At 38.0% G+C, this 15,119-nt stretch overlaps 1 protein-coding gene across 1 annotated transcript; it reads left to right on the top strand.

Moving 5' to 3' along the window:
• The first annotated feature begins 6,372 nt into the window (after positions 1-6,372).
• LOC107075428 (protein RoBo-1-like) lies at positions 6,373-14,048 on the top strand. Its single transcript, XM_069184887.1, has 5 exons — positions 6,373-6,422; positions 8,735-8,845; positions 9,512-9,655; positions 11,143-11,256; positions 12,214-14,048. Exons 1-5 carry the CDS (start codon positions 6,380-6,382, stop codon positions 12,417-12,419), a joined length of 618 nt encoding a protein of 205 aa, XP_069040988.1. The 5' UTR covers positions 6,373-6,379; the 3' UTR covers positions 12,420-14,048.
• The last annotated feature ends 1,071 nt before the right edge of the window (positions 14,049-15,119 follow it).

Raw genomic sequence — 15,119 nt, 5'->3', positions numbered from 1 at the left:
CTGTATTCACCGTAAATGGTGCTTTCTTTTCTTGTTCAAGTGGAATGGTCTGCTGAATTGAGAAAACAGGTTGACATTGAACCAGCAGGATTTGTATAATCAAATTATGCAAACAGAATACAAGACTCAAATATCCTTTCTTCCCTGATGAAGCAGAGCAGACAAAACACTACAGGCTGTGGGTATTTCAATTCCTCTGACCTATATTATTATTTTCATAATGTTTGCTGGTGCCTCATTACCTCTTGATGTATTATACATTTCCATGGTCTGGCCCACATAACTGCCCAGCATGAGTGCTATAAAAAAAAGATTACACTCTGTTGTTGAACGTGAGAGCATAATGTGTAAAAAATTCGAGAATATTCTGCTCGTTTTGCTTATTTGGTTATTAATATTTTATGGATCTAAGGATCTTATCCAGCCATTTGAATAAGGATCCTAGAACCGGTTTCATCAAATGTTCTTTATAAAACTGGCTATGTCCTATTGTCTTTGCTGTAATATTCTGCTCTTTGTTGAAAAGAATATAGATTTGGGACATTACTTAAATCATTTAAATAAAACCATAGCAAGGCAGGGCAGCATTGTGGTACAGCAGTTTGCATGGCTGTCTCACAGGACTGGGGTCCTGGGTTCAGTTCTTGACCTGGGGTATTACTGTTTGGAGTCTGTAAGTTCTCCCTGTGTTCATTCTTATTTTCTCTGGGCGCTCAGGTTTCCTCCATGATACAAAATATAGGTTGAATGAATATACAAAGTACACAATTTGAATAACAAAATGTAGGTTGATTGTCGTGTGGGAAAATTGTCCCCGGTGTGTGTGTTCGTGTGTGCCCTGCAATGGACTGGTGTCTTGGCCAAGGTGTAATTTGCCTTGTATGCAGTGCTTACTGAGGATGGATGTAACAAGACAAGAGAATGAATTGTATAGTCCCAGAACTGTTTTTTAAATCTCTTTCAAATACTTCTACTATATTCTACTATAGACCATATTTCTACTTAAGTTAGTACTTAAGCAAATGCAACTGCACTGGGCACAAATGACCTGAACAACTGTATCATCTCTTTCGGTGCATAAGAGGAGCTCGTCAGAGAAGGAACCATTTCCAATCGGTAACTAACACCTGTAGTAAACTGAGGTCAGTCACTGCTTGTGGGACACTTCCATTTTATTCACACCCCCTGATTTGGCACTACATCTCCTGTGCATATGAACTAGGGATCCTCTGAGGCCTGGAAATAAGGCATTTTTGCAAAATGAGCATCAATCTCTCAAACTACATTGCTTGAAATCATTTAGATCTGAGCCTAAAAAAGTATCATCAAATCCGGGCATTTCTGACAACAAAGGGCTGTTCTGAACAGTCTGCATGCTATATCCCTGTACCAAATTCCACTGAATCCTGGGAGAAAATATTTTCACGGAAAATGTTTTAAGCACATAGGCCTGATTGCACTAAATACCTTATGTATTAAAAGAAAATTGTCCTTTATCCTCCGTAGAACAAATACAGGTTTTAAATTACAGTAGGCCAAAGTCAGCCGTGAAGCTCTAAGAGCAGATTTCCATACATCACACAGACTACAGTCTTGTATTTGCCTTGTCTGATGTTTATGCAAATAGAAAAGGAAAGACTCAGGAAAGAGGACCGCAGAAGAGAAAACTTTATTCAACACTAGGTACCACAACAACCACAAAATAAACAAGTAAAATCAAAGCTCTTTTCAAAATAAAATTAATTCTGAGGCACCAAGCCAACATCCACAGATAAAATCTTGGTAACAATGGAGTAGGGGCATGATCAAAGCACACATTTACAACTAAGTCCTAATAACCTTACCAAAATTGTTTGTTTAAGAGTCACAGAGTCAGCACACAGTCAAGTAATTCACTTAGATCAGCAAACCAAACCAGAAACCAGTTCACCAGTTGGACATTGGCATGAACTGTATGTATGAGCCAAGGATAGCTGCCTATTGCAGCTTTTTACTTTTATGTTTTTTTCTCACAGCCTTGTACTGTACCTTGGCAAAGGAGCTTCGTCTGGTCCAACAAATCTCACTGGTCTTCTTCGTGGACAAGACTCGGTTTGCTTTCTTGTTTTTGGCTACAAAATTTAATTCAGCTGGCAAGTTAATGAACAATAAGCAGAATTGAACACAGATTTAGAAATGTGGGGCTACCTTCTATTTTACTATACCTTAAAAAGACAGAGAAAGGAAACCAGAATTATGTTGACATAATGTACATCCACAATACATTTACAGTGAAAAGAGCTTAGTTGAATGGGAGTTACATAGACCAAGGAAGGTAGGACACTTAAATATTATTTAAATATTAGCATAAGTGCTAGATTATACAAAACGAAGATGCAGGTATAGTTGACAGCACACTAAATTTAAGAATGCCACAACAACTTTGAAAAAAATCAACTTTTGTAAGGAGAAAAAATAACATAACATAACATGGTTTTCCTTTATTAGACAAATGTCCTTGTCTGTGACTCTAGTAAATGACCACTGGAACTTCCAGCATAATGTAGCAGTGTAAGTGTAACAGTAGAAAAACATTCTAATGTCAGTTGCGCCTTAGACTAAAGACTAAAGGCTGTTGGCTTTTCTTCCTGGGTATGCTTGAAACATGCTGGTAAGTAAATTGGCTTCTCAGAAAAATTAGCCTGATGAGTATTTTGTCTGTCTATTACCATTTGTTCTCGCAATTTGATTTGGAGGAAACTGTGTTTGCATAAACTCTCTCAGTTGTTTTGAATCCTACCCGCCTACACAGCAGGGGTCAGGAGTTGGTTTATTTGTCTGAACGCTGAAAGCAACACAATTAATAATAATAATAATAATAATAATAATAATAATTACTTACACTTATATAGCGCTTTTCTGGACACTCCACTCAAAGCGCTTTACAGGTAATGGGGATCCCCTCCGCCACCACCAGTGTGCAGCATCCACCTGTTCACACTTGGTATCTATTTCACACCTGATGTAGCGTCTTATTGATTTTTTTATTAATTCTTTATCTGCCATGACCCTTCTCCCCCGAAGCCCTGTACAAGTTGTTCCCACCCATCAGGTGGAAACCTTCTCCTTCCCAAACTACAGAGGAATCCATTGAGACATACTGTACTCAAAGGCACTGTCAAGGCACCACGGACTCCTCCACTGCCCTGTGGGATTGTGCAATGAAGGGCTACTGAACTGACAGCAGGCAAGCGGACTGACACTGCCTCACACTATCAAACACAAGCCTCCTCTAATTCCCAGAAATGCAGACTCATTAATTAATCATCCAATCAGTCACCACCGCACCAGAGTACTGTACTTAAGGTCTCTTTCCCAACATCTCAGTGCTCAGAACTGGGATTCCCATTGGAGCTCCTCGCTTAAGAGTTTCCTTGCTACCTGTCTGCTGTTTGCTTCCCGAACCTCCAGCTTTCTGACTTGTGCTTACTTCGACTACAACTTCGATTACTTCCTTTGGATAAGTACACCCGGCTTTCTCTAAAACCTGTTCCTCAGGTTAAAGCATTCACCACATCGAGTGACACCTCCCATCAACTTGAATTTTAAAAACAGTTCCATTTTCTTTTAGTGGAATTACCAGCCCTGGGCTCAAAGAGGTGTGGAAACTGGTATAAACATTGACATCCCTGTTATTAGCCAGTAGTTTTTAGCTAAGCACCGCATAAGGTCCAATCTCCTTGCTGAACCGTCCAGTGCGTTTCAGAATTCTGAGCCCTGGAAAATTGGTGGAAAATTTCTAAATGAAATACAAAATGCAATATGCACTGGCATCAACATTCAATAAATTATTCTTCATCTTTAATAACATGAGAAAGCTCAGAACCAGCACCTTCGGTGCTTTAAAGTCTACGCAAAGAATAATTTCTGCTACTGGAAGAGTGTACAACCTTGTTGTGCCCCCTAATCTTGTTTTACCCAGAATCAGAGCAGTCTCTCACTCTTACCCTTATACAAGGAAATGTCTGCATTTTCTGTAAAAGTGTGTACAGTGTATAGGGTGGATATAAACATTGTACATATTATGGCTATGTTATGTACAGAGGACAAAGTGAAGTAATAGTATTTGAAAGCAAAGGTTTTTCTTATTTCAAAGTAAGCTTAATAAAGGAGTGTATTTTCTTTTTTAAATATTTAAACGAACAACAGTAAAGCATTAATAACTTAAATGTGCACTTATCAGTCAGATGTTAGAACACAGCTGTTAGTAACATTAGCTGTTTGCCCATGAAAAACAGAAAGAGAGATTAGACTGAAGTAAAAGGGAACATTTTTAAGGGCAGGCCCAGCATGGAAAATTACCTGTATGCAGGACATTTTGACATCAATGCACACCAGTATCGGTATAGAAACAGAAACATTTAAAGAGATTTTGGTGGATCAATAGTTTGCATTATTCTCCGCTTATTAAATACAGAACATAGGACATTTCATAATGGTAGGGATGTTTAACACTGGGGTTCTGGATAAGTTCATCATTTGGGCTTGTACAATCTCACCTTGCTGTAATTTACCCCCCTAATTCAGCTGGTGGACTAATTTCTCACTTTTTCACGTAATCTGCTGGGTTTATTCTGAATCAATAGGGAAACACAACCAGAGTGCACAAGTGGAAATTATTCTAGGGGTTGTGGGGTCGAGAAAAAGCTACCCTGACATAAATGAGATCCTCACATGAATTAGTTAACAGAAATAAAATGATTTAATTGGGCCAAGAGGTCTCTCCTTCTCCATACCTTTCTCATATTCATATCTTGTCTACCAAGAACTGTTCAAGCACGGGAGGTATTTTAAAGTCCTGACAAGCAACTGGGCATAAAGATACATCCACGATGGAATAGTAGTCCATCACAGGTCACTGACGAATATACATATGCACACCAGGGCCAATTTATCCCAGAAGCCAATTAACTTACCAGTATGTTTTAAGGACTGTGGGAAGAAACTGGACCACCCAGAGGAAGTACATGTAAACACAGGGAAACCATGCAAATTTACATCATTATTTACATATATAAAGAGTGTACAACTTTGGTTTCAAAGGTCTGAGTTCCAATTGGTGTTAAAAATCTCTTTAATTTAAAAGCTGCTAAAATAACTGGGAGAGGTCAATGCAGTCCATTTCAGCCAATAGTTACATGAGTAAGTATTAAGAGATTAGGCTGAAGCCAGACACTGCAGTGCCCTTGAACTAGCAACTCTCCATGACATTTCTCTCAAGGCTGAAAATAACTAAATAAATACTAGAGAATTTTAAGAAGAATTCAGAAGATGCTCTGATGCACGGCTAGTCAGTAATCTTTTCTTTATCAGGGTAAAAAAAAACCAAAGCAATTTGTTAAACGAAACATATTAATGGCTTGTTCTTACTTTGTACTGATAAATGTAGTGCACTTGAGGGCTGTCTTGATGGAGTTTCTGCTAAATATATCCTGCACCAAATCATATCAGCTTTATAAAGCCTTACTTAATTATAATGAAAGAAACAGGCTTTGGAAATATGCTTCAGGGTGGCTTTTACACAGTATTCAGTGTTTACTGTTCTATTTTAGAAAGCAATTCATTACTCGTTAAATATTTGCCCTTTTATCAGCATCCACAGTGATATATACAGTATATATATTCCTCTCCTGAGCAAGGACTTTTGTTGTTTTTTGTGTATTATATTTTTACAAATTCAATAATTCTTGGAATATAGTAGTACATAAGGTTGTGTTGTTTTTTCAAGAGCGAAGGGTAAAAAATAAAATATCACCCAATGATATGAGCTTGCGAAATGCAATAAAGCACATTAATAAGAAGCAGTGTATCAAGGCAAGTTAATAAGTCACTAAGTATAATTTAATGCATAAAAAGATAAAAGAAACCATCCACTTCCTCTCTTGTCTCACTTGTCATTTGTGTCTCCCTCTTTTCTTTGTCCATCGACCTAGGCGGTCTTTGCAGGATTTTCTCTACCCTCTTCTCATAATGTGTCCACAAACCTGAAATGGCTTACGTGACTCTCACGTAAGAAACACTGTGAAATCATGCCCCTTGTGCCACCTCCTTATTTTTCTCTCATCTTTCTGTATCCACGATGAATTAAGCATTAAGCAGAATGCAGCATACAGTTGGAAATCTTAATGCCTGTATATCCAGACAAAAGCCAAATACCAAAAGAAATATTAATTGGAAAGTATTTTATTATTGTATTCTCTAAGTGTTATTTATTCAATTATTTAGTGTGTCCTTTAGCATATAAGTCCTACACCTTCTCACTACACCAGCTTGCACTGTGGTATAAATAGAGAGACTCACGCAGGAGACGTTCACTACACTGTACCTGTTGAAGACGAAAATGCTCGCTACCCTTGCTCTCACCTGCGCGCTGTTTCCCATAGGTAGGACACGTCTGTATTGGCTATTCTTCAATAATAACGGATTTTTTTTTTATCATATCTGGTTTTTAAAAGTGTATTCCATGCAAACGCATAACCGTTGGGGGGGGAAAAGGATGATTTATATACCTCTTCATACATGCTGGCGAGGGCTTACAATAACCGACAGCTGTAACTACAGGTCCTGCTGAAACGGAAAGTATCCGAAGTCTCACGAATGGAATTGGAAATTCCATTTAGCAAACTCACGTCTCGTTTCATGCCAGTGAATAACCTTTTACCCTTCGTCGTATTTTATTTTTTATTGGTACAGCTTCTGTATGGTAGCTTTCTATATATATATAGGAAAAGAATATTTATATATACAGTATATTTTGTTTGCATTTCACAAAGGGAAACAAAACGCAGATGGTTTGATTTTAAAAGGTCTGCACAGGACTGGAGCGTGTACTCGCAACGTTATCTTGGATATTGCCTGTCCCAACTCACAGATTTAGTTGTATTTGGTCGTCATCATCATCATCCATCATCGTCACGAATCTATATTTGAAATAATAATTCATGAAGAATTAAAATTGAAAGTATACACACACGCATATTTTCCTAAGGATGACTTGCTCCGGAAGGCAGCGACTGCTCTTCGATTTACTCTCAGCTTTGCTTTTAATATTTTATGAATTACAGTCTTGCCATTTTGTAATGAGCACCATCTTTAGAAGACCTGTCTTTCTGATTTCTGATTGATTAAATCAACTAATCCGTGCTAGTTATATTTGCCGTATACCTGTATGTGTTGCGACTTAAAGATGAATTAATATTTTACATCTCATCTCATCTCATTCTCATTTACATGACTCATTTACAATGTTTTAATTGTAATTAAGTTACCCCAGTGCCCTACCACCTTTTTTGTGTGTGTTACCTGGAGTGTAGTGTATCTTTCTGATAAATGAATAACGACCAAAATTAAGAATGAAAAAATAAGAATATATATGTGTGTGTGTGAAAAATTATCCACCGTATCCAAAGGATTTTTTCGTTTTGAACGAGCTGTCAATAGCTAATGGATCTCTTTGAGCGGTTTAAACACTGTATAGGGTGTTCTACACTCGTGCATTCGTTAATCCACGTTTGAAAAGCAGAGCAAATTAACTCTTGTTGCGTGACCTTTTCTGAGCAAACCTCGCCAATCTTTTTTTTTAATCTTTGTCCGGCCCAAAAGCTGTGATAAAAACTCTCATGTGAACAACAGAATTCTTTGTCTGTCTGGTTTTAAGGTTGGAAATAGGTTTAATTGAACAAGCGGTGACGTCGCCCTCATAGCAGTCAAACCGCACTTCTGAGAGTAATAACCCTTCATTTAACTACATGTAGATATGTGGGTTGTGAAAAATGCTCTTTTTCAAATATGAACTTTAAACTCTAAAGGTTCACATTTACTACACTGAAAAAATCAAGGTAACAAAAATGGCATAATACATCAAGTCCAGTTACTGTGTCAGGCATCCAAAGCTGATTGGTAGAAACTACAGCACGTACAATTACGAAGTTAAATTAAGTAATAGGATAACAGGATTAAATTGTGCTCAATTATAGGACAGTGAAGGTAACGACATCTTGAAATTAGGAAGGTGTTATCCCAAATACTCTACATGTCAATTAAATTAAACCAATACACCATCCCCTTAGTATAGAGCGATGGCAGATCAATAACTGATTTACCTAATGATGAGCAACAAGGAGAAACATACATATAATGACAGAGTAAAATAAGACACCCGGGTTTCCCAAAAACAGTTTAAGACGCTTTTATAGACAACAACCCTTTACTCCAATACTGGAATTGCAGACAGCGTTGGAATCGCTGTAAACCTGTGGAAACGTGCGAAGCACGAATGGTTGAATTGAAGGAAATAAATGATAGATTTAGCTTGTAATTCACTAAGACGTGTTTTGAATGCTAAAGCATCTTTGAAGGGCTTTACCTGTATTACTTAATACATCTTGCTAGCTGGGTAGTGTAGTCTAAGAATATGCCATTCCGATTAATAAGAGAGCACTTCTATTTCCACTCGTCTGTGTGATTATTGCACACGTTACAGTATCTTAGGGTACATGGGCAGGGCAGTCGATCCAGTATGCATGACAATAATAACGTATAAGAATGTTGTTTTCTTTACTTTTCATTATTATAACTGCTATTATTACTACTATTACCAAGCCAGGTAATACTGTCAGACATGAGTGAAAACGTGTGGTTGTAAATATGATTGGACTAAGGAAGGACTGATATTTCTCCTCTGTTTGTTCTGCAGCCGCTTCTCTGAAGTGCTACCACTGTTTGAAGAATCCGTGCAATACCACTCAAACATGCTTATCTTCAGAAACGTGTTTAGAAATCGCCTTCGAAAGGGATGGTTTTCTGGGTAAGAGATCACATGGCCGAGACTAGAATCTGCTGCCTGTTGACCGTCCGTACTAAGATCCCTGTATCGTTGAATCGAGGAGACATTTTTTTTACAGGCTTTACTGTAAAAAGTGATTCCGAAATTCTGCGAGGTGTGCCCTCCTGTGGGACAGTTGGCACATTCACAAAAACATGTTAATTACATGCCCTGTCAGCCACCAGGGGGCGCACACGACAAACCATTTCAATTAAACAAATTACATACATACATGTCAAATAAACTACACTTAGAGGAGAATTCTTCATTTACATGATGGCTTCCAACGGATTAAACCTATTGTTTTCAACAGATACAGACAGTTTAAAGTGATTCATTTGGATGCCTGAAATACTGGGATACATACGGGGAACCCCAGATTATAGGTGGAAAATGGCACCTAGTGTCTAGTAATTCAAGAGTGTTATATAGAGTAGCTGAACACTCTAAACCAGGGAATAGAGAGACATCTTTAACACCAGTCCTAAAAGATGTTTAAAACATTAAGTGTTTTATGTAAAAGGGTGGAATAGAAATGGACAAAGAACTACCAATTAGGAAATTGGATAAAAAAGATATTGTTTGAAAGAATGATATGATTTTTCATGCACTGTATCATTACAACTGTTGTTCTGTTTTTTTCTGCAGGCAGTTGGGACTCTAGTTCCATTTTGGGCTGTGCAGACCCAAAAGTTTGCAAACAGACCTTTTCCTTGAACGCTGGGAAATTTAGAATAGCAGGGGACACAGAATGCTGCAACACAGATCTCTGCAACAACCAGACACAGCATGGTAATAATCCTGAGCACTGTTAAGTTGTATTATAGATCATGGCAACTCAATGCATGACCCTTCCAATCCACTGTGTGTATGATACAACCAACACTTCCGCAGACACACGTATCCTGCTCTTTATCATTACCATCAATGAGAAGCTACAGTATAGCATCAAATCCTGTGATGGCTTGAACTGGAGAATGGGGAAACTCCAGTCTCGAGGTCTTTAGGATTGTCAGGATTTCTTTCCACCTCTCAAACTATTCATCTAATAATAATAATAATTCCTTACATCATTGCCGCACTCCACTCAGAGCACTTTACAGGTGTATATTGTTACAGATTGGCTCTGCAGTCTGTCGTGGGTGTTATGTTAGAGAGATGTAGTTTGGGGGAAAACACACAGGGGTTTAATAGTGCAACAAAGTAGGAGGGTCAGGGCACAATCCATGAGTCCAAAACCATGAGATCCATCCTGAGATGGTACAAGGTTCAAATCCCCGGAAAGGGGGAAAACACAAACAGACACATCCAGGGATAACAGGGCTACGTCTTCCAGGTCCCGAGCTCAGAAGTCAGTCGGGAATGAGGCCTATGCCCTCAGGCATCCAGCAGCCTGGTGATAGGCAGGCCTCGCAACATCCAAACTCTATGGCCAACAGCCATATCACCCTGCAACTCACAACTGGCAACCTACTGAAGCTAAGCAGGTGTGAGCCTGGTCAGTACCTGGATGGGAGACTCCTGGGAAAAACTAAGGTTGCTGCTGGAAGAGGTGTTAGTGGGGCCAGCAGGGGGCGCTCACCCTGCGGTCCATGTGGGTCCTAATGCCCCAGTATAGTGACGGGGACACTATACTGTAAACAGACTCAGTCCTTTGGATGAGACGTAACACCAAGGTCCTGACTCTCTGTGGTCCCAGGGTGTTTCTCGAAAAGAGTAGGGGTGTAACCCCGGCGTCCTGGCCAAATTTCCCATTGGCCCTTACCAATCATGGCCTCCTAATAATCCCCCTCTATGAATTGGCTTCATTACTCTGCTCTCCTCCCCACTGATAGCTGATGTGTGGTGGGCGTTCCAGGTGGGGCTGCACACTGGTGGTGGTGGCGGGGATCCCCATTACCTGTAAAGTGTTTTGAGTGGAGTGTCCAGAAAAGGAATTATTATTACAAATACAATGTCCATCCAAGAGTGGAGATTTTTTTACGGCCTTTGTTGACCAGAAGCTTTCTTTATCTGTTCATCTCTCCCTTTTTCTGTCTCTCCACAAGTAATTGATTAGATTAATTGATTACAAATGTTTGAAATTTGTTGAGAGATGTCAGTTTTACTGGTAAGATCAGAGACTGGTCTTACTTTATTTATTTTTGTTTCACATTTTAATGTATTCTCTGGTGCTTTGGGGATAGGTAACTGGACCATATTTACAGTACATTCATTGCAAGTGTTACAGCTATGTTTGTGCCTTACTTCTTATATATTTTTGTGTTTTGCTCTTACAGCACTGAATACAAACAACACCGCAAATGGAAATATATGTTTTACTTGTGAAGGGAGCAACTGTACACATATTATGAATTGTGTAGGGAATGAAGATCGCTGTCTCAAAACAACAAGTAAGTAATTGTTTATGCATTAGGTCGAATCTGGTGTCCAATACATTTAATTTCTATCCGTCAAAAATTCATCTATCATTTTCTAACCACTTGTTTCAATTCAGAGTTGCATGGGAGCCAGAACTTATCCTGGCAAACAACAGGCACGACACTGGGTACACCTTGGATAGGATGCCAGTCCATCATAGGGCAGACAGGCACAAACAAACATACACTCACACCAGGGTCAGTTTTCCCAGAAGCCATTTGACCTACCAGTGTGTTATTGGACTATGAGAGACCGGTACATTGCCAACCACTGCACTGTCTTACACAAGATAACTAGGATAATTATTTAAGACCTTTTTGTTGTTGTGAGCTACCAATAGATATACTGCATTCATGGAAGGGTTAGCAAAGTTGTATTTCATGAAAAACAAATCCAATCCTTTATTTCCCACGGAGGACCAAAGAAATCTTCAAAGGCACATCAGCCACACCAGACCATTTTATAAAAATACTCCACAGTGAAACTTAACACTTTGCATGGCATTTCCATAGTTGACTGACCTATAGAATAATATAAAATGATGTTAATAGGAGTTCGAGAGGAGGTCAAATTCTAATCTTGTGCTTCTGCTCCCCTATCTAGAAATACTCTCATGGCTGCCCACATCCCTTCCCTTCACCTCAACTTCACCATTATAGCTGCCTCCCTGGTTCATTCCTTGTCAGTCAGCACTGATCTTCAAGGCAGGGCTGTCATTTCCTCAAACAGAGGAGTTAACGGCAAAATAAAATATATGTTACCCCTTTACTTGATATTTTTCACCTCATTTTATTGTTATTAGAATTTGATGGAACTACTGAATGCACATTCAGGATGCCAATCTCCTGGAATCAATAATTAAAATAGGACAGATCTCAAATGGTTTTTTTAAAGCTTTTGATTGCTATTTGCTTTGTGTTTTGTTTTAGTCTCAGGTGCTCATGATGGTGAGAGCGTCGTGAAAGGATGTGTAAGTAGGAACCTTTGTGTCAGAAATACTTTATCAGTTCTGAAGAACACAGTTCGGGAGGGACTGTACTGCTGTGAAGGCAAGCTGTGCAACAATGCCAAGTTTACCTGTCAGAGTGCCACCCTGCTGCTGGGGTCTATCATCATCCTGAAACTCTTCTTCTGACACTTCTGAAATAATACTGTCCAAAATAATAACTGTCATGCTTTTATAAATCTCTCCATGGGGTGTAATTGATCTTTAATGGTATCATCTTTTTTACACGGGGAGCTTTAAACAACTTTAACTGGACATGATTAATCCTGGACATGGTTTTCTAGGTCTCTTTAAGACACCAACGCTTAAATTTGCTTTTCACAATGTCAAAAAATGTCATTAACATCCCTCAAATTTCTGATTCTGTCCCTACAGGAAATGCTAGTGATTCATTAGAAGATGTTCACTTAAGGAATGCTTGTTTTTTATAGGTGTCTACAATAGCTTAAAAAAAACATAGCAGAAGATCTGCGTGCAAAATCATTTGTGAGTTAACTAATATAAATCTGTACAAATAATCAAGAGTGAATTATTCAGGCACAGCGTTTATAATGCAGTTGCATGTGCTCAACCTTTTTTGATTTATATTTTCAGAAAAGGAATTCATAATGATAAATCTGTGTTTAACCCTTTGTTGAGTCAGGGATGGAAAACCCAAGCCTGGAGTCATGTACATTTTACAGGTACCTTTCAATTTGCAATTGGATAAGGTAAAGAAAAATGCTAATAAATTATTTCAATCAATCAGTTGAGTGTCTAAGTGATCGACAAGTGAGTGATCAAATTGAATTACTCAATTGATTGATTGGTTGACTGGTTGAATAACTGACTTGATTTTTCATTTGGTTATTAATTATTATGAATTGATTTTAATTATTCATTGGTAATTATGAATTGGGCAACTAGTTCAAGTAGTTGCTCTTTGTGGCAATATATGGGTCTATGTGTGTATAAAGTCGAGTAGCAGCATCTGGTTTGACTTTGGAATGATAACCAGACTCATCTACATACATTTTCTGTTTGCTCATTTGAAAAGCAGTCCAAGCACATATGACATTTTCAGTGTTGTCTTCAATCAATGGCAACACCATAGGGACTTGAGGGGTGACATGTGTCACCCCCCCAAATATCTGTTTCTGTCAGTCCTTAAGACCCTCCCCATTTACTACTCTGTGGACACTGGCGCTGCTGCAGTGTTTTCTGATCCTTTGGCAAATATTCACCTCTTGGAAATTGGGCTTGGATATGTACTTTGTTGTAAGAAGTTCCACTTCTAATTTTTCCTGAAAAATCAAGATCTGCTTCCGGTGAGATAAGATGAATGCGTTTATCCTGCTTCTTCCATTCTTTTCCCGTGAGTTGTCACCAGATCTCCTGAACTATTATTGAATAAGTCTTGGTTTAGAGTCCATGCATATAGGTGATGACGTTTTATAGTAATAATGCCAATATTCATTTTGGTTTCCAAACCAAAGAACTTTCTCTTCATCAGTCAATCTCCTTAACCTGTGTTTATATCTCACTTGATTATGTATCTGTTCATTTTGGTTAATCTTTTCTATGTTTGAATGATGCGAAATGAATATTTTCCCGGATTGGTATTTTTTTTAGTCATGGATGCCTCCTTTGTCCTTATAATTGTCATATTTTGTCTGGTCTATAAGGTTTTGTGCAAATTTTGATAACAACCTCTGTACCACGCAAATTGATAGCAGTTGGAAATCTGTTGTTATGATATGCTTAACAATAATAAACATTCTGAGAAACTATCTTTTCTGATTTATCGTTTATCTCTCAAATAATTGTTACAAATGCACTTAGAGTTTATTGTAAAGGTCCAAAAGGAGCAAGTCTGTTTGTGTTTAAATTATATTTATCAAAGTATCCCTCATATTCCTATTGCTAAAGTGGTAACATTGTACCTGTTAGTCACATTTTAGTGGAGCAGGCCAAGAGCTGTAGATGATCCTATATTTATATATTTTGTACATTGAATAATATAGTTACAGTGTAGGCAACACAGAATCAGATGTCCTTACTTTTTGCGATTATCATATGACTAATTGCTGTGATTGTAGAGTGACATCTGATTGGTTGTTACTATAGACAAATTGTGTCTACTTGGACATAATACAAAGAGCACTATCAATGTAGTCGCAGGAGGACAGCAACAAGAGATTAGTAAAACTGTTTTTTTAATTACTCATGCAATAAAGACATTTAAGTTATATGCTAAGTCTTCATTGTCCCTCTGAGATAATACCTGCTTCCATCACGAACCTGCATGAAAATAAGACAGCAACAACATGCACCCCACAAAATATGTCAAAACCTCTACACTTCATGAGCAACAATTCTGGAAACAGAAGTCAAATTTCCAAAGTTTCGTCCTCAATGAATGGACCATTCTCCTCCTAGCAATAGCATCACAGGTAGAACATTGTCTATCAGACTTGAATATGGTAATTATTGTTATTGTATAAATGAGCAGAGGAAGTAATAAAAGCAGTAAACTGCATGCAATAAGACATTTTGCACACAAAAAAATAAAAACCTGATGTAAAGTTTACCTGTTACATTATATTCTTATTCACTGCTTCTATCTTTGATGCACAGTTTGGCTTTTTCTCACATGAAATCACATTCTCAAAATTAATTTATGCTAAATATTCAAATACATTCTAAACAACACACTTTACATCATAGCATGCTTGTAGTTTATGTCTATTTTTAATTTGATAATGTAGAGCATAGTGGAATTGTAGATTAATAATAGAAGAGAGAGTGACAACTGCATCTTATTACAAATGAATAAAATTAGAAATAAGA

This window comes from Lepisosteus oculatus, chromosome 27, assembly GCF_040954835.1.
Source record: "Lepisosteus oculatus isolate fLepOcu1 chromosome 27, fLepOcu1.hap2, whole genome shotgun sequence".
NCBI classification, from domain to species: Eukaryota; Metazoa; Chordata; class Actinopteri; order Semionotiformes; family Lepisosteidae; genus Lepisosteus; species Lepisosteus oculatus.
The sequence above is the reverse complement of the archived record's forward strand: the minus strand, read 5'-3'. Positions and strand labels throughout refer to the sequence as shown.

Excerpts from the sequence above, each read along its gene's own strand:
- LOC107075428 (XM_069184887.1), top strand. The coding sequence starts at position 6,380 with ATGCTCGCTACCCTTGCTCTCACCTGCGCGCTGTTTCCCATAG. Across the intron at positions 6,423-8,734 it reads CTGCGCGCTGTTTCCCATAG|CCGCTTCTCTGAAGTGCTAC; the intron begins GTAGGACACGTC and ends TTTGTTCTGCAG. Across the intron at positions 11,257-12,213 it reads TCGCTGTCTCAAAACAACAA|TCTCAGGTGCTCATGATGGT; the intron begins GTAAGTAATTGT and ends GTTTTGTTTTAG.